We start from the raw sequence: 25,957 nt of genomic DNA, 5'->3' as shown, positions 1-25,957 counted from the left end.
CCAGTGTGACTAGAATATCTCAAGGTAGACATCCATTGAAGCAGTACTGCAATGTTTCCTCCAAGTTTTTAGGAGACAGGAAAATGTAGAGACTTATTTCATCAAGTAGCAAGCTCACATGCTACCTTGTCAATATAAGTCTCCCTTCTGTGACATGACAGATATATACTAGGAAATGCCTTGCATCCACGTGCCTTGCAGATCTCAGAAGTGTGTTAAGACTGCTGTGTCTGTCTTTGCCATACTTGGTACTAAGGTACACTTTCCTCATTCTCTATTCTACCTTACATGTCTCTTCCTATACTCTGTTGTATGGCAGTGTTTTTAGTGTTTTGATTCACCCTCAGAGAAAGGCAAGCAAATGCTTGTTGACTCTAATCTGCCATCTTGAATTTTCTTCCTTGTGGGTTTGTAACCAGAAGTGGAGTTTTCTGTCCTGATTGCCTGGTCTCAGTTAAACACAAAAGCTTATATTAATTACAAAATGCTTGGCGTTAGCTCAGGCTTATATTAACTAGCTCTTACATTTAAATTAACCCATTTCTATATATCTATGTATTGCCACGTGGCTGTGACTTTAACAGTCCACTGGCATCTTACTTCTTGAGTGGTAGGCTTGTGTCTTCTCCCTTGACTCTGCCCTCTTTATCTGGGTCCTCAGTTTGATTGTTCTGCCTAACCTTATCCTACCTTGCCATAAGTCAAACAGCCTTATTATTAACCAATGGGAGTAATACATATTCACAGTGTACAGAAGGGTCATCACACAGCATCTCCCCATTTTGTCTAATCAAAAAGGTTTTAACTTTAACATAGTAAAACTACATACAACAAAACAGTTATTGAGGAAGAATTATAGTTACAATATCCATTCGATTTGTATTGGACAAAATCAGAGAAAATATTCAGTTATTCATCGTATCTTGGAGAGTCTAAAGTTCATTCAGTTATCTATCTTATCTTGGTGAGTCTAAAGTTTCATATCTAATTTACCTTTTATCATAACTAAGAAAAATTATGACATCTAGCCTTCAACACCATCAAAGATCCCAGCAGAGTAAAATGTTACCTAATGGCAGAGATATCAGGCTGTCTGGACAGTCACCCAAAGTTCCTCTGTAATGTTGGGGCATCAGTCTTTGGCCTACAGGTCTGTAGTATCTGACAGACTATAGCATGGAATTTTGAAGGACTGTCCTGCCCTGTCTTGGCAAAGTTTGGCAGTCACTTTTCTTTGTTTCCTGCTGGTTCAGTTTGGACAGTAACTGTGAGCAGTTGAGGCAAGGGCAATTTTTTTTGTCCACATGGCTAGCTTTTGCCATAAAGAAAACAAACTCCATATGGGGTTTCTTCAATATCCATCATCCTCTTTGAAATAATTGGTGCTGTCAGGAGCAGATGTGTCTCACTGTTTACAACAGTTTAAGTTTTTAAACATTAAATGCTATATTCTGTAAGTCTTTGAAGTGTTTGAGGACCAGTAACCTTCTTGAGATATATCTGTGTATGACCTTGAAAACATTTAACATTACTATAATTCTGACTATTATAGATGATTATTAATCTGTATTTTTAATTATACATTATATTTTTAAATGAGCTGTACAAGCACAGTATCCTAAACAAGAGTAGAAACATAATACAGCATAACAGAAATAACTTTAAATTTGTATAAATAAACTAAAATACATGCCAATTTAAAATATTTTGAGATTAACAGTTGTTTTTTGGATTAAAGTAGATTCAATAATCTACCCTTCTCCCCATCATTTCTATATCATATCACCTTTTCTTCTGTTAGAAAGAGATTGACTGTGACCAATAACAATTTGTAACCAAACCCCCTTAAATGAAAACAAACATTTATAACCAACCAATATTTTTGGGAACGTGGACGTAGTTTTCTAGTTTACTTCCTACTGATTGGTGGGCTCTGGTAATTGTAGGATAAATTGCTAAATGGTCTTATTAATAAAAAAATCCAGAGCCAGATATTGAGGTGAAAACCGAGAGTTCAGAGGAATAGGAGAAGCCACAGCCAACCTCACCTTACCAACTCCTCAGCTTCCAAAAAGATCTACTTCCTGTATACCCATGCCTATATGCCTTTCTGTTCTGCCTACTCACTTCCTCTCTCCACCCAGCTACATCACTTCCTGTTTATCTGTACAGACCTCCAGACCTCTATGGTTAGTACTGGGATTAAAGGCATGTGTCACCATGCCTGGCTCTGTTCCCCGTGTAGCCTTGAACTCACAGAGATCTAAATGGATCTCTGCCTCCTGAATGCTGAGATAAAAAGTATATACTACCATTGCCTGACTTCTGTGTTTAATATAGTTGCTGGCTTTTCCCTCTGATCCTCGGGTAAGCTTTATTAGGGTTAACAATATTTTGGGGGACACAATATATCACCACAGATAATCTGTAAGGTACCCTGAGAAAATCATGATAATTGTTAAATCTTGGCAATGTTTTAATCAGCAGCCTGGAAGCTATTCTGGATGTTGGATCACCTGGGCCATCAATTCCCTTTGGAGATTTTTTTAAGGGGGTCTTCCTTGCTCAAACTTGATTTTTCTTAACCCGAAATGAATCCACAGCCTCTCTTTTCCTATGGAAACAAAAACACAACCTCTCCCCCAAAGTGACATGTCTTTTGACTTAAATTTTGGAGTCAAAGTATTTTTTTAAAACATATAGGTTGGTTTAATTTAGTAGCTTTTACAATCAATGTCTCTCAGTAGTTACCATTCTTCCATTAACAGTTAAAAAAAACTAAAGGCCACACAATTAAGTATAGAATCCAGACTCCATTTGCTTCCCATTTTTACATGGTTTATCATATTTTTTATTATTCTTTTCCCTTTTTAAGAACTTTATTATTACTTTAAAATCATTTTAATCTATGACTGTTACCCTTTCTCTCTCCCTAGTCTACACATATTGTTTAAACATGTTGTGATCTGTGTAGAGGCCTTTTTGTCTGAATCTGCCCTTCCTGTGTATCTCTAACCTCTTTTGTCTGTATGAGCCAAACCCCTAATCCTGCCACGCAGTGCACACTTGCTTGTACTGGGGGCCCCTGAAACTATGGGAATTCGCCATGCTGCAGCTCAAGCACACATGTGGCAGCCAGGGGACAAGTCTTTGTACCATGACCCCCATGAGAGACATGAACTATAAAGCTGCTCTTGACTCAGTTTTTGTGTATCTAGAACCCTTTTTTTTAAAGCTTTCTCAGGCTTTCAAGCTCTATGAGTATTTTCATGCACCATATGTAACTGGAAGCGGAGTTTTTTGTCCTGACTGCCCAGTTCCAAATAAACACACAAAAGCTTAAATTAATTACAAATGTTCAGTGTCCATTCAGGTTTATTATTAACTAGCTCTTACATTTAAATTATCCCATTTCTCATCTATGTATTACACGTGGCCATGGCTTTACTGGCCCTCTAGCATCTTGCTTCTTGAGTAGCTGTCTCGTGTGGTTTCCCTCCACTCCGCCTTTTTTTTTTTTTTTTTTTTTTTTGAGTCCTCAGTTTGATTGTTCTGCCTAACCTTATCCTGGCTTGCCATAGGCCAAAAAGTGGCCTTATTATTAACCAATGGGAGTAATACATATTCACAGTGTACAAAAGGATCATCCCACAGCACAGGTTTGACTCAATTTTATGTGTACATATAGTCTAAGTGGATCAATTACACTTGAAATAATATTTTTTTAAAAAGGTGTCAGTAAGTCTCAGCAGTGAGTTATTTCTTAAGTGTATAATGGAAGCTGGACTTGGTGATGTACCTGTAATCCCGGCTACTCAGGTGGCTGGGGAAGGAGGATTTCACGTTCAAGACCTGCCTGGGTAACTTCATGAGACATCTCAAAAACTTAAAAAAAATAGTTTAGAATAAACTGTTGGGTATTTTTTTATAGTCCTCTATGGTACTTTCTTAGGAATAAATGCAGTCATGTACTTCTTATTGGATGAAAGAGTTTTTATTTAGTTTTGTTTTGAGACTAGCTGCCACTTACATAAAATAGGAGATTTAAAGTTGATCTAGAGGGAAAACATTTATTTTCTTAGTGTTGGTATGTTGCCTGGTTAAAATTATTAGTATATATACTTAAAACTTTATCGTTTACCTAAAATTATTCTTAAATTTCCTAAACTTTTTATTATTTACTTTATTCCTAAAAATTGATTTCAAAAACATTATTTTATGTTCTTCAGTATCTGGTACATTGCTGAGTTGGAATTGAGCATCGGACATGGAGTAAATGTAGTAAATTGACTAGGTAATTCAGTCATAGGTCATTTTGCTATTTTCCCTTGTAGTAAATGGAGAATCATCTTCATCTGTCCTAGTTGATAATACTTCCACCATGGGTACTCCACTACCATCTGAAGAAACCACCTCGACTTCTAATTGCACTAGCACCACCATCCAAGAGCCTCCTGTCCAAGAACCCCCAGCATCCTCAGAACACAGTGAATGTATTCCCTCTACCAGTGCCGAAGTGGGACCAGAAGCTCGGAGCCTCATAGACCCTGACTCTGATTCCAGAAATAACTCTGCTTTTGACAAATTAAGGCAGCCAGAAGGGTTTGCGGAACCTCTGTGGCCACGGTCTAGAAATGCCCACACAGAGTCTCTGCCATCAGGGTATGTCAAGAAAATGTTTTTAATGTTTGACTTCCATTTAAGTAGAAATTTTCTGATGAAGTATATGACTATTGAATATGTACATGAAATGTTTCTTTTGTTGAAAAAAATAAGCCTAGGGGCTGGAGAAATGGATCGGCAGTTAAAAGTACATACTATTTTTGCAGAGAGCTCAAGTTCAGTTCCCAAACTCCATGTCTGGAAGTTCACAGTTCAGCTCCAAGGTACTATTCCTGTGACCTCTGTGGATGCCTGCAGTCATGTACATACATACCTCATACTCCTACACTGACACAGACATACACATAATTAAAAATAATAAAAATAAATCTTTTTAAAAATTAACTATAAGTTGGAACATTCATACTATTTATTTGCTCCAGTGAAACTGCCTTTTGTAGTTGACAACCACTTATCTGGCCAAAATATGTGTTGTACAAAGTGAACATACAAACTTGGTGGGAATCTGCAAGGCGTAGTGACCGTGACACACTTGTCATAACTCTAGTTCTTGTGTGTCATCTTGCATCCCTGATATCAGCTAGCCATCCATTTCCAATACTAGTGAATACTGATGACAGTCTCCAAAGGGCTCTATTACCAGCCTGGATTTTCCTGATCTTAGTTTTTCCTAATGTCCTTTAAGTTTCCTAATCTCCTTTAAGTATGATTATTTAACTCCAAATGATTTTCTTTAAAGATTGTTTTATTCTTACTTATTCTTTTTAGTACTGGAGATACTCATATTAATTATTCATTCATTTTGTGTATGTTTAAGATACAAGTTTAGATTTAGACTTGATGCCATGTGTGCATAATATAGTTTGAAATTGCTTTTATAAAAATATAATACTTGTTTTAGTCACTGTTCTATTGCTGTGAAGAGACACCATGACCAAGGCAACTTAGAAAAGAAAACATTTAGTTGGGGGCTTCCTTTTACTTTCGGGGGTTTAGTCTGAGACCATCATAGTGGGGAGGGTGGCAGTAGACAAGCATTGCCTTAGAGCAGTAGTTGAGAGCTCACATCTGATCCGTAAGCAGTGGGCAGAAAAAGAAGGAGCCTGAGCCTGGTGTGGGCTTTCGAAACCTCAAAGCCCACCCCCAGTGACACACCTCCTCCAACCAGGCCACATCTTCTAATGCTTCCTAAATCCAGTCTACTATAAACCAACCATTTAAATATATGAGCCAGTGGGGGCCATTTTCATTCAGATTACCACATGAGTTTTCAGTACAGCCTACAGTAATTAGAATGTTGACTTGAAGCCTTTGAAACTACCCTAGAGGGCTCTGATTAACCTTATTCATTTGTTGCTCATCACAGTATTGTGTTCAGACTTTTTTCCTGTTTTTGAAACTTTTTTTTCTCAGTGCTTGTTACTTGTTCATTTGGTTTTACCACTGTGTAATTGTGGTTTCAGACTGATCTGCATGTGCTTCCCTAGTAGATCTTATCATTTTAGTTTTGGTACCTTTATGTGTGGTCAGAACTTGCTTTTAGCTTCTTTTGTATCTTCTGCATGGTCCTCTCATGTTTCTTGACAACATTATTCTTCACCTCTCCTTCAGAAAGCCTTGCTTTTTGTCTTCCATCTTTGGTAATTTAGTCATTCTGTTGCCCAAGTTGGCCTTGAACACACAGCCCTCTTGCCATGGCATCCTAAGCTGAGGATATAGTACATCAGTAATGTGTCCTGTGCCTCTTTGTCTGGAGGGGGAGAGGCAGTATGGGGCATGGTCTGTGTTTGAGGAGAGAGAAAGAAAAGCCAGGAGGTCCAAAAATCAATCACTGTGTTCTCATTATAGTCCATCTTTCATAAACTGTTTTATTTGCCACAGAAAACAAGAATGACACATTTGAATGTTTTCTTTATGATTCTCTACATTCTGTGTACTACATCAGGGTAAACCGGTAAAGTGCTAAATAGTAAACAGTTTCAGATATGTGAGCCAGGAGGCATAGTTAAGAGTATTATTTAGGTACTGACATAAAAAGAGATAAAAATGCCTGTACTGCTTCGGCTGTTCTGCCTGGGATAGAACACTGCATATTGTAGGTATATTGAATATCAGTTGCCTTCTTTGTCCTTTTCAGATGACAGTCAGTGGTCAGAGATCTTGACCCATAGGAGAGTCTGGCCAGTTTCACAACTGCTCAGAGCATCCTAGGTCCTAGTGTGCCCTCTTTTCCCTCCTGTTAGCAGGTTCAAGGGGAGGCACCTTGCTGAACTGCCATTTCAGGGGTAAGATTCTACCAGTAGGACCTGATAGTTGCCCAGGATGACCCTTGCAGCTGGTGACCAGAGTGGGTGTTCAGCAATGAAAAAGAGAGTGTTTGGGGGTAGAGTAAGGTAATGAAGGCTACATTGGATTTGTCTACGTGACTCACAGTGATAGTCCAATAGAGTTATACCCATGTACCCTATACAAGTGGTAAAGTCCTGGATGGGCAAGATGGCATGGTGGGAAAAGGTATTAATACATGCATGCATAACCAAACACACAAATAAATGTAAAAATTAAATTAAAAGCTTTTTGGGTGGAGGGATTTGGAGAGATAGTTCAGTGGATATGAGCTCTTGTGTTCTTCCAGAGGACCCACTTTCACTTTTCAGTACCCAAATCAGGCACCTGACAACCACCTATTACTCTATCTTCAGGCCATCAACATATTGTTCTGGTCCCTTTGGGTACTTGCATACATGTGTATATATATGCACACAGACACAAACACATACATTTAAATAAATAATAATAAAACCTTTTTTTTTAATGATAGTGTGGGGCTGACCAGATTCAATAAATTCTCTCATTTCCTGGAGGTTACCCCTTCACTCTACATTATCATCATCATCATCATCACTACTACTACTATTACTACTACTACTACTACTACTAACCCTTCAAATACACCCTTCTCTTGGTACTATTTGGGGGCAAGACAAGATCTAGAACTTAGCTTTAATATCTCTGCAGAAGTAATACAAATACTAACACACTTGCCAAATTTCCCATATCTATGTACAGGTCAACTACTTATCTCTATTTAAAATGGTCCAAAGATAAGGCAATGAAGAGTAAAATATATTTTATAGAAGCACTTAAAGTGGTGTTCTCAAGCTGGCTATAAATCATAAGAACTTCAAAATTTGGCAGTTTAAAACTATAAACATGCCGGGTGGTGGCGGCACACGCCTGTAATCCCAGCACTCGGGAGGCAGAGCCAGGCGGATCTCAGTGAGTTCGAGGCCAGCCTGGACTACCAAGTGAGTTCCAGGAAAGGCGCAAAGCTACACAGAGAAACCGTGTCTCGAAAAACCAAAAACCAAACCAAAACAAAACCAAAAAAAAAAAAAAAAAAAAAAACCCAAAAAACTATAAACATGTTATCTTGAGATGTCTGATGATCAGAGATCGGGAAATGACCTAGCAGGGTCCTTCTCCTTAGGTTCCCTTTGAACTGACAGTGAAGCCTTCCATGGGAGTTTACTCCTAAATGTGCCTAACTTAGCATCCCAACACTACTGAATTCAGGACTGTTGGTGAGTAAGCTCCATGTGAACACAAGCTCTTGTAGAAGGCTCAGCAGATAGTATTACCATGACATATTGTGCTATAGATAACATTATAAACAGCAAGATTGACTCAAGTCAGTTTAAAGCTGGGTTTGGTGGTACGTGCTTGTTAGTCCCATCTACTTGGAAGGCTAAGTCAGGAAGATTGGAAGTTAGGACCTGCCTGGGCAACTTAGATTCTGTCTCAAACCACAAAATTTTAAAGGGGTTGGAGATACACATAGTTCAGTGGCAGAGCACTTGTGCTGCAAGGGCTTAGGTTAAATCCCCATACTACAAAAGGAGAAGAGACAGAAAAGTTAAATAAGAAATTTTCTAGTCTTCCTCCCTGGAGCTAGGTCTGTTGCTCTGTGTAGGGGCTTCTTTTCTGGCAACACCAGGTACATTGAAAAAGTCAGGATGGATGAGAACTTTATGAGGCTAATGAATAAAGAAACATCTAACATTCCAAACACACAATTCCTGTCTTTCTCAGAGAAGTCCCAGGATACTGAGAACTAGGATTTTACTTCTCTACTCAGGAAATTAGAAGTGACTTTTATTCAAGATTCTCTGCTCCTGCCTACTGCAAAGACTGTAAATATGGTTTGCTAACAAAGCTACAATACAGTGTATAATATCACCTTCAATTAATGTTATAACTCAGAAGCCCTGTTTTAGAACCCTACTCATTAGATATCTGAGGGAAGCCTTGTAATGTGAAAAGGGGACAAAACAGTGTAGAAAATGCTACTTGAGTTCTTAAGAGATGCCTTTTTGATGAAGATACCTGCTACCAAGCCCAGTATCATGCAGTCCCTGGAATCCACATGGTGGTAGGAAAGAGCCAACTCTCACAAATGCTGTTCTGACTTCTATATGCACTCAGTGGCTTGCACACACATATACACACACAATAATGATGATGATAATAATAATAAACTTTAAAATTAATTAGAAAAAGAAAATGCTGCTTGAAGAAAAGAGACTATTTCAATATTATCAGAGGGTAAGAAAATGTGTCACATGCATAGCCAGGTATTGTGCAAAATGAATATTTAAAGAATTTAAAGTATCCAGGAAAACTAACTCAGTGGAAGCTTTAGGTGATAAAGGTAAAGAAACTCGCCAGCAAATAGAGCAAAAAGTTAAGTGGATATTCAGAAAAAAGAAAGAAGAGATCTGTAATAACATGACAAGAAACTCACAAATATGATAGACAATTTTTTTCTTAGAGAAAAGACTTATCAAAACTCTTGATAGTAAGTGAAAAGAGACCTATTTTAAATTATTCACTGTGAACATTTTATTCTGTTGTGTGTTCTCCTGCCCCACCAAAAGAAATCTCAAGTACATCCAGAGATTTTTTTTAATATTTATTTTTGCTTATGTGCATGAGTGTTTTGCTTGCCTGTATATCTGTGCAACATATGCATGCAGTACCTGTGGAGACCAGAAGTCATATCTCCTGAAACTGGAGTCAGCATGTGGTTGCTGAAAATCGCACCGAAGTCCTGAACCAGTTCCTTTAACTGCTGAGCCATCTCTCCATCCCCCAGAGATTTTGTTAAAGGGCAAAACAAACCAGGTTTTATACTAATGAGAGTGGCAACAGACTTGTCAGAATCAACAGAAGCGGGAAACAAATTTACCTGAGTGCTGAGGGAACTTGCATATAACTCAAAGTTCAGTAACCAGTTGCACAGTTGGAAGGATGTTAGTTGGGTTGGGAAGAGGGTGTTAAGTGTTTTTAGATGTTCAGGAAAGAGACCTATGGCTTTACTTTTCACAGCCAGAAGTCAGTACATTTTACTTGAAATTAAGTAAGTCATATGAAGTTAAGCATGTTGATAAGAAAAGAGGTAAATACCAGATAGAGCATTTAAATACCAGATAGAGCATGTAAAAATGGTTTAAAAATGTTGCCATGGGGATGAGAATATAAAGTGATGGGGGCAGCAGGTGTGTTTGTTTGATCAATGTGACTCATAGACTATATGAGACTATTTAACTACTATGAAGGTATTATGAACTATTTGAAAGTATATATTATTCTGATAAAAATCAAAGCTAGATTTAAACCAATAAAGAGTGCATTTTGAAACCAGAGAGTATTGCAATAAGGACTGATTTTATAAATTAATACCTAAAAATAGCAAAAGTACCATCGCTGGAAATTGCCTGAAATGCTCCTAGTTTTGGTTTTTAAGCTTTCAAATAACTGAATGGCCTGAGATGTATGTTATAAGTATTCCTGAAATGCCCGTGAAATCTGAGTTCTCTATTTAAATCTTTCCTTCCCATAAACTTTCTTAAAAGGAACAAATGAAGCAAATCTAAAATGTCATGTCCCTTATTTTAATGATGTGCTCTGATAAGAATAGTTTGTATTTTTGAAGTGCAGAATAGTGTAAATGTTGGTATAGTATTTTATGCTTTGATAATTTAATAGGTAATTAATAATTTCTGTGGTTTTAGTGTAAGTATAAATTGGGGCATTTTTATTGTTCATGGACATTACTTGAGCAGTCTATGTCTTCGCTTTCTTAGGTGTGACAAATTGTTGAATGAATTTGTGTTCCTGTTATTTTTAAATATGAATGTATAGGTACAACCTTTCCTTAGAAAATGACTGTATTATGTGCAGTCTTAAGTAAGTTAATAACTGAAGGCTTCTCTGACAGTGAGTTAAATTAAATTGGATTCCTGTGATTAACAGAAATGAATATATATATTCAATTTGTTTTATTTTAAAATTGAAAATGAAGATGAAATGCATAAACATGAAAATTTTAATACACACACACACACACACACACACACACACACACACATATATATATATATAATGCATCTTGATCCTATTTCTTCCACCCCTCCCTCAAGCTACCCCCTCCCCCAGTACAGTTCCCTCTCAACTGCCTTTTTTTCCTGTTACCCCACTGAGTTCAGTTAATGCTGTCTGTATGCACATGGGTGTGGGACCATTCATTTGGTCATGACCAACTTACTGGTGCCTGTGCCTCTCAAAAAGTGACTTTCAGTTTATTATCAACTACTAGTAGCTTCCCAACTGGGTGGTAGGGCTTGGAAACCCCTCCCTGTTCAATGTTAGTGCTAACTGGCTTGATCTTGTGCAGATATTAAACAGGTAACTTTGCCACTGAGTTTATGTGTTCACCAGCCACAACACATCCAGAGGACAGCATTTCACAACACTCCTACCTTTCCTTGGATCTGCATTCTTTGTGTGCCCTCTTCCATAGCGTTCCCTGAGCCTTCACAAGGGGGTTGATAGAGATGTCTTTCTACAGCTGAGGAGTCACAGTCACTTATTTTTACCACTTTGAACAGTTGTAAGGCTTTGTGTAACCACTACCCTCTGCATTAAGACACTTCTCTGACCAAAGTATAGAACAGCACAAGTTTATGTAAATACAAATATTTAGTAGGTGGTTAGACAACATGATGTTCTCGCAAACAGCATCAGTGGGCTCTCCTCTCGGACCTGTGACTGTCCTACCCATGGATTTTGACCAGCTTTACAATACCAGGCATGAGTTCCCGTCAATAGAGCAAGCCTCAAATCCATTCAAGAACATAGCTGCTTACTCTATAAATGGTCTAACCACTGTCTGACCAGTGGGCACATTTTGCCTGGCAGGTTGGTATTAGCATGCAGGTCTGGTGCTGGGTAAGATTGTTGATGTCTTTTCTCATTAAGCAGTCCTTATACTTTCCAGCACTATGAAAACTGGTCCAAGTTTTTTTTTGTTTGTTTGTTTGTTTGTTTGTTTTCTCCCTCCTAATATGTCATATTGAGAAAATTGCAGAGAAGACGACTAGGGAACCAAGAAAAGAAAATCAAAGTGGGGAAAACACATTGAGAGGCTTTCAGGAAAAGATAAGTTTGTGATGTTCTTTCTAAGGACTACCGAAATAAAGAGTGGAGTAGATGTGCACAGTGGGACTGTGCACACGGAGATGACAGACTTGGCAGGGACAGTACCACCACAGGTCTTTAAGGTGCTTCTGCTGGAAACCTTTTAGATGCATAATTTTAAAATAAAAACAAAATGGATATTTCTTATTGGCATTTAGTACCTTAGGCTTGCTCTTTGCTGAGATTATTTTACTCTTGATTATTTTTCTTTTCTGCTAATTTTGAAGAGTGTAAATTGATAAATTAAAAAATTTTGAGTATTCTTTGCTTTCTTTCTTAACAACAATTACTCATTTTCCAGTTCTGTTGTGAAGAAGCAATAGTTAAGAGGTCAAAATAACTTTATAGCCATATAAATGTAGCGGTAGTTCATGCCTTTAATCCCAGCATTTTGGAAGCAGAGGCAGAGAGATCTCTGTAAGTTCGAGTTCGAGGACAGACAGAGCTAAAGTAACCCTGTCTTGGGAACCCCCCCCCCCAAAAAAAAAAACTCCACAAATAAAATGTTTATAGTATTTTTTTTTTTGGTTTGTGTGTGTGTTTGTGTGCGCACACGCATGCGTTCCTTGGAAGTAAAGCCTGTTTTTAATGTTCCTAATTCTATAACATTTTAAGATTTCCTAATCTTTTATTTTTTATTTCTATTTTTGTACTTTTATTATAGGTGGGAACAGAGAAAAGATCCTCATGGTAGAACCTATTATGTGGATCATAATACTAGAACTACCACATGGGAAAGACCACAGCCTTTGCCTCCAGGGTAATGCATTATCCTTATGTATCTTTAGTTATGTTTTTATTGTGTGTAAGTTTTAAATTTGTTGATATATTCATAAATAAGAATTTAAAGATAATCTGTTTAATTTTTGGATAATGGTTTTAGTGAAATAATAGACTTTATATTATGGTTCTCAATGGATGGATTAAATGAATAACTATAACATGGTGATCCTATTTATTTAAAATGAACCTTTGGGTATGCTATATTGAAACACCATATCTATGTTTTCCAGTGATAAGTTCTTAATACCATAGGACCAAGTGCTAAATTCTTTCCTTCATTAAAAAAGAATTCACAACATCTGAACATCATTTGACACTTGAAGCCAGGCATTTGGGAGTCAAAGGCTGAAGGAAATGTATTCCAAGCATAGGGAGAATGTTGGAGGGGAATTCAATAGTATAATATAACTTAGCTGTTCAATGCAGTGCATAAAAGAATTATTTTAAAAAGCAAAGGAACATCAGTTTATCATTGACTTTGAGACAGGGTAGTAGCAGGAACTTTATTTAGTACACTTTTTATTATTTAAAACTGAATTATTTAAAACTATAACTTTTTATATGATTTAATATAAGCTTATGTGTAACTAAGCTTGTAGATTTTAATTTTGGGATCAGTCTAATATCTCTTACATTATTAAATCTCATGAAATATAATAATGCACATCACTATTTATGGAGAGACACATATTTCTTTTGTTTGACCCGTATATATACTTACATGTATATGTATATACACATCTTTAGAGGGACTTTGAGTTTGGGTTTCTCTGTGTCAACAGATCCCATTATATTTTAAATAGTAAGCTTGAAAGACTTTTGAATTGGATCCAGAGGGGATTCTTAGTCATAGTATAAAATTAATGACAAAAACTGGCTTAGTAGATCCCAGGTTTTTGGGATGTACAAGGAGTAAACAGAACCCTGGAGCCTGAGTAGAATTCTGGTTGATAAGAGATCTAGAACATGGCCTCTGCTCTTCTGGGGTTACAAGAGTGGCAGGGCAGGATGACACACAAGGCACACTTGGGACCAGCAGCTCAGATGAGGCTTCTCAGGGACTCTGGGAAATGAAACTGAAAAAGTGCTAGGTTCCGTCTGCCAATGTGCTTGAAAACTGTTTCTCAAGAATTAGTGAGGAGTAAGTCTGTCTGTAATAGAATAGGAATTCAGCAAAGATAAATGCTTCACAGATTCATATCCTCTTTTTTGAAGAATAAAGATAGCCAGACCTGGTGGCATATTCCTGTAACTCTAGCACTTGGGAGGGAGAAGCGGGAGAACTGTAAGTTGACAGCCAACTGGTCCCATGGATTAAGACCAGTGTGGTCTCCCTGTAACACCCTGTCTCAAAAGACCAAGCCTGGGATGTAGGTCCACAGGTAGAGAACATGCCTAACATGCTCAGTTGCCTGGGTTCCATCCTTAGCAATGCCAATAGGTAAATAAAGTAGAAATACATATGTTTTAATTTATCAAGAGATTACTCATTGCTTCATTTTTATTGCTTATTTGTGGTAGTTGGGAAAGAAGAGTTGATGATCGTGGAAGAGTTTATTATGTGGATCATAACACCAGAACAACAACTTGGCAGCGACCTACCATGGAATCTGTTCGAAATTTTGAACAGTGGCAATCTCAGCGGAATCAATTGCAGGGAGCTATGCAACAATTCAACCAACGATACCTCTATTCGGTAATAAACAAATTATAAGGTGTTAAATATTACCTTTCCCTTACTTTGGTGGCTTTCTAAAATATGTAGATTACATTTCAGTGGTTTGTTTGCTTCATTTTATTTTTGGTTAATCTTTAATATTATTTCTAATACATATAAATGAGTAAACATTCTTGAAATTTTTCTGGCTTTGGAGTTTTTTAGATTTTTGGATTAGGGTGCTCATCCTGTATATAGTAAATAAGAAAGTTTGTACTATGAGGTTTGTTTTGTTTCTGTGTAAGACTTTATGTCCATGAAAATTTGGAAACAGGACAAAATTAGGTATTGGGTATGTGTCAAAATAATTTCTGCTAAATAGCAGAATCCTCTTAAATGGATGCAAGTTAAGTTACCTCAGTAGAATACCAGGGCTAAAGAAGAAAAAAGAGGCGTGCTCTGACTTAACAGTGCTGTCAAGCAGCTGAGTTCTGCCTTTTAGAGTAGCATCTCTTACCATGCATCTTGCCTGCATTATCTTTTGTCATGAACCTTTCCTGCACCACCCATCCTCACTCATCCTTCCTGCACCATCCATCGTCACTCATCCTTCCTGCACCATCCATCGTCACTCATCCTTCCTGCACCATCCATCGTCACTCATCCTTCCTGCACCATCGTCACTCATCCTTCCTGCACCATCGTCACTCATCCTTCCTGCACCATCCATTGTCACTCATCCTTCCTGCACCATCCATCGTCCATCATCCTTCCTGCACCATCCATCGTCACTCATCCTTCCTGCACCATCCATTGTCACTCATCCTTCCTGCACCATCCATCGTCACTCATCCTTCCTGCACCATCCATTGTCACTCATCCTTCCTGCACCATCCATTGTCACTCATCCTTCCTGCACCATCCATTGTCACTCATCCTTCCTGCACCATCCATTGTCACTCATCCTTCCTTCCTGCACCATCCATTGTCACTCATCCTTCCTGCACCATCCATCGTCACTCATCCTTCCTGCACCATCCATCGTCACTCATCCTTCCTGCACCATCCATTGTCACTCATCCTTCCTGCACCATCCATCGTCACTCATCCTTCCTGCACCATCCATTGTCACTCATCCTTCCTTCCTGCACCATCCATCGTCACTCATCCTTCCTGCACCATCCATCGTCACTCATCCTTCCTGCACCATCCATCGTCACTCATCCTTCCTGCACCATCCATCGTCACTCATCCTTCCTGCACCATCCATCGTCACTCATCCTTCCTGCACCATCGTCACTCATCCTTCCTGCACCATCCATCGTCACTCATCCTTCCTGCACCATCCATCGTCACTCATCCTTCCTGCACCATCCATTGTCACTCATCCTTCCTGCACCATCCATCGTCACTCATCCTTCCTGCACCATCCATTGTCACTCATCCTTCCTTCCTGCACCATCCATCATCACTCATCCTTCCTTCCTGCACCATCCATCGTCACTCATCCTTCCTGCACCATCTATCGTCACTCATCTTACCTGCACCATCTATTATCATGCATCTTACCTGCACAGTCTGTTCACACAATTTACTAGTACCATTTATTACCATGCATTTTTTCCTGCACCATCCATTGTCACTCATCATCTTACCTGCACCAGTTATTGCCATGCATCTTTCCTACACCTGTTCACACATCTTACTAGTACCATCTATTACCATGCGTCTTTCCTGCACCTTCTATCATCATGCATTTTGCCAGCTATTTTGAAAATAAAGAGCTGCTGTCCTTGGCCTGATTTCGAGAGTCTCTGCCATGAAAGGGAAGGGTAAACTGAAAAGGGAGAGCTTTCCTGTAGCAGGCATTTGTACTTAGCAAGCCCCTGTATATTTGCTTAGCAGCTTAGCAAAGGACACCTTAGCAAAGGATCAGGGCCTTCTGCTTCTGCCTCATTGGCCAGAATTTTCACTTTATACATTACTAATTCAGATTCAGTGGACTATTCCTTATGGACACATTGCTCAAACAAAACTAGTGGTTTAATTATTCAGAAAGACAAGATAAAGATGGAGAGATAATGAGTTAGCATTATCTGTGGTAGTATGATCAAATATTTATCAAGATGTGTATAGATTATCATTGAATAATTAGTTTGCAGAGTAATTATACTATAATTTTCTATTTTTGAAAAAATAATGTCTCATTTAAATGGCATCATTCTCTATATACTGTTCACCTATCTCTTATTCCTTAGAAAGGACTAGGAAATTAAATAGGAAATTGATATTAGTATAATGTTTTTAAGTCATTTACTAATAATTATATCAGCTGATGGCCACTCTCCATAATATTTTTGAACTTTGTTTCTTGAAATTGCTATATTCCTATTACTTCATAATATTTAAAAAAATTCTAAGATATGACTGTAAATTGCTTACTATATTAGTATATTTCTGGCTAAAATTGCCATCTTATTTCTGTCCTGAACCTCTTTTTCAACCAGGCTTCAATGTTAGCTGCAGAAAATGATCCATATGGACCTTTACCACCAGGCTGGGGTAAGCTGATAGGATGTTTATAAAAATATGTGTAATGTATATAGGTATCAAGTTGTTATTAAATGTTAATCATACTTTATGTTTTAGAAAAAAGAGTGGATTCAACAGACAGAGTTTACTTTGTGAATCATAATACAAAAACAACCCAATGGGAAGACCCAAGAACTCAAGGGTATGTGTATACTACAGTCTTAAGTTATCACACATGAGTAGATGGATGGATGGAATTAGTGAGCTATAAGTACCTAAAACACACCCACCTTATGATTGTGATTTTTATCTTATAGCTTACCAAATGAAGAACCCCTGCCAGAAGGCTGGGAAATCAGGTATACGCGGGAAGGTGTTAGGTACTTTGTTGATCATAACACAAGAACAACAACATTCAAAGATCCTCGCAATGGGAAGTCATCCGTGTAAGTGGAAACCCGAACGTTAAAAATATTACTTAGTGAAGACAGGAGGTTTAGTCTCTAATGTATCCCCAAATTTAGAAACAAGTCATTTTTGGCTAAGAAAACATGTAGAGGTAATTTCTAACTATAACTGTTTTTGCTCTATGTTGTTCCAGAATGATTTGTGGTATGACATTTTAATTAAACAATATATATTCATTATATATTATTTTATATAATAACAATAGCAAATATGTGTGTAGAAATTACTACATGCCAAAGAGTGTTTTAAGCATTTTAGATATGTTAGCTCATTTTTATCTTCTCATGACCTTTGAGAGAGAGATTATATTATTTTCCTATTTATTTTTTTTTCTTTTAACAAGGCCTTTTTTCTCCTTTCAGAAGCAATAAGCCATTTATTTCCTTAAAATACACAATATATAATTTTCTTTTTACATTCTTGTCTATTTCCTTCACTGGTGCATTTCTTACATAAAACAGCCACTTTTCTCCATGTTAAGTGTTTAGTAAACTCTCTTGGATGAAGGAACTTCCCTGATTGTGACAGCTAAAGACAGGATTTTGTGCTCAGTCTAACATGAAAGTGCCTTATATTCTCTGTTAAGACTCTAGGCAAGAGGGCCTCCTACTCGGAGCTGAATCTTGTGTCTGTGTCTTTTCTCATTGTCCTGCTGAGTCACATGATCTGCATGTAACTTGCTCCAAGAATTTAATTTTGCTTTGCTTTGTTTTTGTTCAGATCAAGTTTAAGGCGAGGTACAGGGTTTTTTCCTCATGTTTCTCTTCTATAGAATCCCTGACTTCCTCAGCTTTAAGAATTATCAGAATTCTTGTAGGTTTTTTTTTCACAAATAAAATAGTAAAAAAAAAAAAAAAAAAAAACCAACATTCTATCAAAAATTCTTTTAAGTAGTCTATAGTAGATTTTAGGACTTCTGTAAACTAAGGGCTTATCATGCACAGTTTCATACTTAATATTACAGTTTTGTTTGTTATGCTTCTCTTTAGAACTAAAGGTGGTCCACAGATTGCTTATGAACGCAGCTTTAAGTGGAAACTTGCCCACTTCCGTTACTTGTGCCAGGTACTAAAGTGGTAAATAAATCTCATTTATAATCATTTAGTCTGATCATTATATAATACATATGCTGTGGCTTACACAATATGATATTTTTATTTTTAGTCTAATGCACTACCCAGTCACGTAAAGATCAATGTGTCCCGACAGACTTTATTTGAAGATTCCTTCCAACAGGTAAGGTATTATCAAAATGAAACAGTGCTTCTTGTCTTATTTTTTTCTGTGCTTCTAAAGGGAGTAAAAAACTTTTGAGTCTTTAAACATTAATAATAAGCCTCATTTCTTGAGTGGCTAAATTAGTAACTACTTTAAACTTTATTATGTGGGCTAGAGGCATACATGGAGGCAAAGCATTCATATATATATAAAATAAAATTAAACTTTACTCTGTAATAAGTGATGACTGTCAACTATTGACAAAATTTTTTAATTACTTTTCTTTCCTCCTCACAGCATCTCTGTGAGAGAATTCCTACCATCATCTCCAGTTTATAGCTAAAGTAGGAGACTGAGAATCAAGAATTTAGGTGTAGCTGAATGTGGCATCTCACGCCTTATTCTCGGCATTCTAGAAGCAAAGACAGGCAGATCTCTGTGAAATCATGTAAGGCTACATAGTGAGAATCTGTCTTAAAAAAACCAACCAACCGCCAGATGGTGGTGGCGCACGCCTTTAATCCCAGCACTCAGGAGGCAGAGGCAGGCAGATCTCTGTGAGTTCAAGGCCAACCTGGGCTACCAAGTGAGTTCCAGGAAAGGCGCAAAGCTACACAGGGAAACCCTGTCTTGAAAAACCAAAACAAAGAAACAAACAAAACCAACCAACCAACAAATAAATAAATAAAATAATTTAGGTGTATTCTTACTAAAATAAAGTTTGAACATCATTGGAGCAAGTCTGTTTTCACATTTGTAAACTTTGTGAAAATGCTAACAGATCAAATTCGTGGATCCATTTGAGTATTCCATTAGTAACTCATGTTCATTCTGACCACCAGGTTTCACTGTTTCATTTAGCCTAAGCATGTTGTTTAAAATTTCAGTCTCTGCTTTCCCTCCCAATATGTGGTCGTTTTCAAATCACTTGTTTCCTTATTTCCATAGTACTGCTCCCTCCCTGTTTCTCTTACTGGAATGTATGTGCCTTTAATATGACAGTTATTCAGTCAATACTTAATGAATGAATGCATGAATCTAACTTGTCTGCCTTTCTAGAGTCATCTGCAGAATACTATTAAAAACAGAATAATGTCATTCTTTTAAGAAGAAGTAGAGAATTTTTCATGATCTTACACTCTAAAGCAATGACTGTAACCTTTTTATGTACTCAAATATGAATTTTGTTAATTTTTTATTATTTCTTTTATTTTTAAGATTATAGTATAATTACATCATTTTCCCCTTTCTTCCCTTAACACTAATATACCCCTTCTGGCTCTTTTTCAAGTTTCTGGCCTCTGATTTTACTTATTATTATTACATACATATATGTTATATATATTGATGTTCACCAATACATAAATACAACCTGTTTCTTCTGTGTAATATTATTGGTGTGTATATGTTTTTATGGCTGACCATATGGTACTAGAGAGCTAATTGGCGTGCTCTTCCCCAGGAAGATTACTTCTCCTCCTCTCATCATTCCTTAGTTGCCTGTAGTTCTTTAAACAGGGCTGAGTCCTTGAGGACCTTCCCCTGTCCATATTAGCATGTCCCTTGGTGTCCTCCTTGTTCTAACTTATGGTTAGCCACTCATGTTGTTAGACTTTATGGGTGTAGCTTCTAACACTTTCACAACAAACTCCCTAATCCTTTGGCTCTTACAATCTTTCTGATGCCTTTTGTGCAATCTTCTCTGAGCTTGAGGTGTGGGAGTTGTTTTGCAGATATCGCAGTTGGGAGTGGGCTCCACAACTCTACATCTTAATTGGTTGTTTTCTGTATTAGTCTCTGTTGCAAAGAGAACATTCTTTGATGAAGAGTGAGAACTATACTTATCTGAGGGTATAAGGGCAAATATTGAGAATATAGTTAGAGATTATGCTGGTTTAGTAAACAGGCTCTATTCCAGGATCTATGACTTCACTAGTGCTTGGGAGTTGGCTAGGTTTCCAGTACCAGGCATGGTATCCCTCTTATTGAAGCAATCTTAGGTCCAATTACAGAGCTGCTGGTTACCATCAAGGTATGTTTGCCACTACTATGGGTTATTGTGCCATGCTGGTTGCTATTATTGTTCGTTATTTTTTTGTATAGGTTAAGATGGAATAGTAATACTGATGTTCTGGTGACATTTATATCATATCTTCATTTACTAGCTATTGTTCTGCTTTAGAAAAGATAGCCATTGTAGCAGTTATCAAAACTGCTTTTGTGTATGGGTGACTAATTCTGAGCCAAATAATTGTTTTAAGTTTTCAAGTGTGTTTTTACAAATGGCTTGTTCAGAGATGTATTTGAATTGCTTTTGCTTTTAGCAACTGTGTATCTAATTTATATAAGTTGTTGTTTTACTTTTCCTGTTTTAAGTCTGTTCAGATATGGGGTTAAGCCTATAATTGCTTCCTAGGGAATACTATTAGTGAGCTGTGTTTGGACCCAGACCTGGTAATTTTGGCTGCAATTCTGCTGGATGATAGTAGATACATTTTTTTTTTTTTTTTTTTACTTTGGAAGTAGATACAAATTTTTATCCCCAGTAGAGCATGCTTATGATTAACTTTGATGGGAACTTATTGACTGTGAAAATGTATTTGGATCTTATTTTAGAGCATGCTGTTGTGTAAATATAAGTCATTGTGTAAGGATTGCAGATGAATTTCTGTCCTCCTCAGGGATAGAAGATGTGATGCAGGTGGGACTCAGAAAGTCCTTTCACCTTACAATATTGCTACAGAGAAGAGCTTACCAGTCACAAGTTGAAAGATTATCAAACTCGAGGAAGGAAGGGGAGAAAAATGTAATCTAACATTTCCTCTCCTCCCACTAACACTTAAGTACAACTACCCTGTAACACCAGAAGGGGGAAGAATATATGAAAGTGAGTCAGAGAAAACTTGAAGGATTTTCCATTTTTAGCTAGTTATGGGACAAATCAGATGAAGTGCAGAATTAAATGAGATAGTGAAATGTGTGCATTTGAAATTACAGATTAAATTTAAATTGAATTATTTTGGAAGTAACTTATACAGTGTATAAATGTCTAAATATTCATATTTTTGTTTTTAATTAGATTATGGCATTAAAACCGTATGACTTAAGGAGGCGATTATATGTAATATTTAGAGGAGAAGAAGGCCTTGATTATGGTGGCCTTGCAAGGTAAAGTTAAAAAGTTACTTTTAATAAGTCTATTTTGTCATCTGCACTGGATGTATTATTAAAAAGATATATAAATATATTAAATTACCTTTTTTAGTAGCAACCAGAGTTTTTTTTTTGAGGGGGGGGGTAAACATTATTACAAATTTTTTTGCATATGTATATATGTATGGTATGTGTGTATGTGTACTTACATGAGTATGGTACATATGTGTGTACATGGGTGTATGCTATGTAGGGGTGTGTGCACATGTGTGTGGAGGCCTGAGGTTGACTTGTGGTGTCTTCCTCTATCCCTTCCTTCATTAAATGTTTAGGCATGGTCTCTTGCTGAATCTAGAGTTCAACATTTGAGCTGGTGTGATTAGCCAGCTTTTTCTGGGATTTGCTATCTCCACATCCCATGTACTGGGATTACAGTTGGTTATATTACCACATGCCCAGAACACATGGGTTCTGGGGATCAGAGAATCATAGTATCCTGCCTGCATGGCATGTTCAGGGTCCAACCATTATGATTATTCTCCTGTATATGCTAAAGTTCTTACCAGATGGTTAGTATTTCACATATGGGTGTAGCATAATTAATGGCTTTACAGAGGATATTTAGTAATTTTGCTATTACAACATTGTCTATTACTTTTATTTATGCTTTTGCTCTGTTCTGAGTTAATTTGGAAAATGAAATTGTCTACATTTACTGAATACAATGCTAAGAGATACCTGTGAAGTAGTTAATGAAAATTCTTTTTTCTTTGTTTTCTCCCTAATTGCTTCACACAAATATAAATTTACATTTTTTAAGTTTATCAGTTTTATTGTCTTCCTAAGAATTCAGATTTTCATATAATTAGATAACCACAATTTCAATATAGCTGAGAGAAGTGCAGAACCAGGTCACAACTGGTAGAAGTAGGTACATAATATTGCTGTGGGTTTGTCAGTGTTTCTATTAGCCTCTTTCTCTATCCAAAACATTATTATATGTCTTCAGTAAGCACTTCTATCCAATAAATACTCATATTGTGTGAATTTTGAGTGAATTTTTCTCAATTTCAGAAATGCCCAGGCATTGAAAAGAAAGGTACATCTTAGAAAAGAGAGAACACATTTTTTTTTCCTCAGTGTCTAACATGATAACATTTATGTTCTTTTGTGAACCATTGTTTGTCTTAATTATTTGGTTCCAGTTCTTTGTTTTGACAGTTTAAATACATGTAATCAGTTCTTGTGTATCATTATTTTCTTACTCCTAACTTTTGATTTGATCATGCATTTGTTGGTTAGACTCACCATCGAAGTGCTTATTCAAGAGTTCATGGGGGGATATGTCCCTATAGTTGTTACATGTTTGGAAGTATTTTCCTTGTTGGTTATTTAAACAGCCTCTCTAGACAGACATTTCTTGCACAGCATTGTCTATCCAGTACTCTTCGGTACTGCTTCACTATCGTGTGGCATCAAATGTAAGCACTATGAAGTATGAGGCCAAACCTTCATCAGAAAATTTCCCTAGGTGTTCACACGGCCCTTTAAAGTTCACTAGTTTCATTGCAGATTGCTTGTTTTTTTTTCCTTTGTTTGTTTTTCTCAAGACAGGGCTTGTCTGGGTAGAACTTAGTCTGTAGACCAAGCTGGCCTCGAACTCACAGATCCACCTGCTTCTACCTCCCTCCGGAGTGCTGGGATTAAAGGCATGTGCCACCATGCCTGGCATTTGGTCTTTTTTAAAGGAACATGTTAAGAGCTTTAATTTCTGGGAAGTTTTCTTCTATTTTATCTTTGAATATTTTTTTTTCTGTTCTATTTGTTCTTTTCTTTCTTCAGGAACATCAATCATGGGTATGTGGAATCTCCTTTGTCAGTCTTACATGTCTATCATATTTTCTCTTAATGTGTCTGTTATCATTTGATCCTAGTGTTATTCCTGTTTTGGTTTTCTAAAGCCTGCCCTCATGTCACTGTTTGCAGGATTGCCCTATGTTTTGCTGCTTGTCATGTGATTTTTCTTCATTTGCTGTTTTTCTGTTTTCTTCATTTTCTTCTCTAGGCCATGCTAGTTCTTATGTATTAGGTCATGATTTTTTCAGCCTTTTGTGTCTAGTTTGAGAGTGCAGAGCTGAGCTTGTGTTGAAGTCAATTCTGCCTCTTGCTGGTTAGGAACTTTTCTTTTGTGTTGGTATTAGGATAAAGGCTTTTGTCATATATCCATTCTTCTTTTGGGTCAATACAGTTTTCTCTGGTTTGCTGCTTTCTAAAAGTGATCTGAAGCAGTTAGAAATTTAATTCCGTGTGTGTGTGTGTGTGTGTGTGTGTGTGTGTGTGTATGCGTGCTTGCACACACATATAAACACATTCTTACTAGATTTACTTATTTCTCTTTTCTGAAGAAAATGTCTTACTTCAGGCCATCCACAAAGTAAAGTTTACTTGGTTCACTTAGTATTTGGAGCCTGAATTTAATTATACGAATTTACATTAATTCATAGTTGATTTTGTTTAGTGACTGTTGTCTGTACCCTACAGGTAGTTTCAGGGAATGTTTTAAAAGCTCTATTAAATATTGGTAAGCAAAATAGCAGATCATAGGAATTGGCGTAGAGGTCACCCATGATGACTTAAAAGTTTTTCAAATTGCTTGATAGTATTATACAAATTACCAGATTGAGATGAAGATTAAAATTGTGTCTTTTCTTGAGGTAAATGTGTGATAGCTTTAATCCCCACACCCAGGAGACAAAGGCAGACAGACTTCATTTGAGGCCAGCCTGGTCTACCTAGCAAGTTCCAGGCTAGTCAAGGCTACATAGTGAGACCCTATCTCAAGACACCAAACAAAGAACAATGGCAAGAAAAACAATTGTGGCTTTTCTTTAAAAACACTGTACCCACATTTCTGCTGTTACTGGCACTGATTGGCTGAATCCTCTAGGATAGCATATACTCTTCACAATAGCAAGTACCCACCACTGTCTAAAATACCATCATATGAAGACTAGGTTATTGTGCCTAGAAGTTTTCTTTCCTTAAACCAGTAATATTTATTAGCAGGCTTATAATGAAGAATGGGGATTGTCACAAGGCAAAGCCCCATGAACTCACACTGACCATAGTAAATATTTGAGTTTGGAATCTTGCTTTAGAACTTTTTATAGATGTTTATTTTGTGTTAAAAATTATTTAAGTATAGCAAAATAGGTAGTTAAAAGTTAGTAAGCACTTAGCACATTTAAAGATTTCACTTTTTAGTTTTCACACCATTTTGAATTCATTTGTAATGCAATTTAAATTGTTCTACAAAAGCCAGATATGCCAGGCCTTAGAAACCTGTGGCAGGAGGACTGCTGCAGACTCAGACTCAGCTTGAGCTGCATATCAAGTTTCATTCTAGCCTTAGATAGGAAGTATGGCCTTATGTCAAAAACAAAATAACAATTCACTGTTTCATAGCAGCAGTGTTATGTGATGCAAGTCACCATCAAATATTTACTAGAACCTGTAATGGAGGCTCAGAGCATAGCTCAGTGGTTTATCCATTGCTTAGCATGCATGAAGTTCTGGATTCCGTTCTCAGCATCAACAAAATAAGGAACATCCAAAAACGTAACAAAGAGCTTGTTAAATATATATTATAGAATACCTATAAGAGTTAAGAATACTGAAAATATATAGACATGGTTTTTGCCTTAGAGGCTATTGTGCATAAAAATACATTTTCAGGTTGTTATTGCACAATGAATGCAATGACAGATAGGAACCATACTCTGAAATTGCTTCAGAAATTGCTGAGATTGAATTGAAATGTGAATTGAGAAAAAGTGTAATCTGCATAGCTTGAATTAAAGTTGAGCAAAGATATCCAAAGAAAAGTTTGATGCAGAAAAGAACTACCGGGGAGGACCAGTGAGCTTGCAGTTTGACAACGCAGAACCAGCAGTGGCTTTGAATGGAAAGCCAGGTCATAAAATA

At 37.0% G+C, this 25,957-nt stretch overlaps 1 protein-coding gene across 8 annotated transcripts in view; it reads left to right on the top strand.

The window, feature by feature from the left end:
• The window catches only part of Wwp1 (WW domain containing E3 ubiquitin protein ligase 1), a 116,388-nt gene that overhangs the window by 66,595 nt on the left and 23,836 nt on the right, over positions 1 to 25,957 (top strand). For 7 of the 8 annotated variants that reach the window (XM_036177718.1, XM_036177717.1, XM_036177719.1 and 4 more), the window contains 9 exons: positions 4,335 to 4,662; positions 12,827 to 12,922; positions 14,467 to 14,641; positions 17,110 to 17,164; positions 17,252 to 17,336; positions 17,452 to 17,580; positions 18,592 to 18,667; positions 18,767 to 18,838; positions 21,900 to 21,988. In XM_036177718.1, the coding sequence (XP_036033611.1) occupies positions 4,335 to 4,662; positions 12,827 to 12,922; positions 14,467 to 14,641; positions 17,110 to 17,164; positions 17,252 to 17,336; positions 17,452 to 17,580; positions 18,592 to 18,667; positions 18,767 to 18,838; positions 21,900 to 21,988 (1,105 nt within the window). The remainder of the gene's footprint in view (positions 1 to 4,334; positions 4,663 to 12,826; positions 12,923 to 14,466; positions 14,642 to 17,109; positions 17,165 to 17,251; positions 17,337 to 17,451; positions 17,581 to 18,591; positions 18,668 to 18,766; positions 18,839 to 21,899; positions 21,989 to 25,957) is intronic. The other variant, XM_036177720.1, reaches the window with a different exon arrangement.

This window comes from Onychomys torridus, chromosome 2, assembly GCF_903995425.1.
Source record: "Onychomys torridus chromosome 2, mOncTor1.1, whole genome shotgun sequence".
NCBI classification, from domain to species: Eukaryota; Metazoa; Chordata; class Mammalia; order Rodentia; family Cricetidae; genus Onychomys; species Onychomys torridus.
This window is presented reverse-complemented; position numbering and strand designations above follow the sequence as displayed.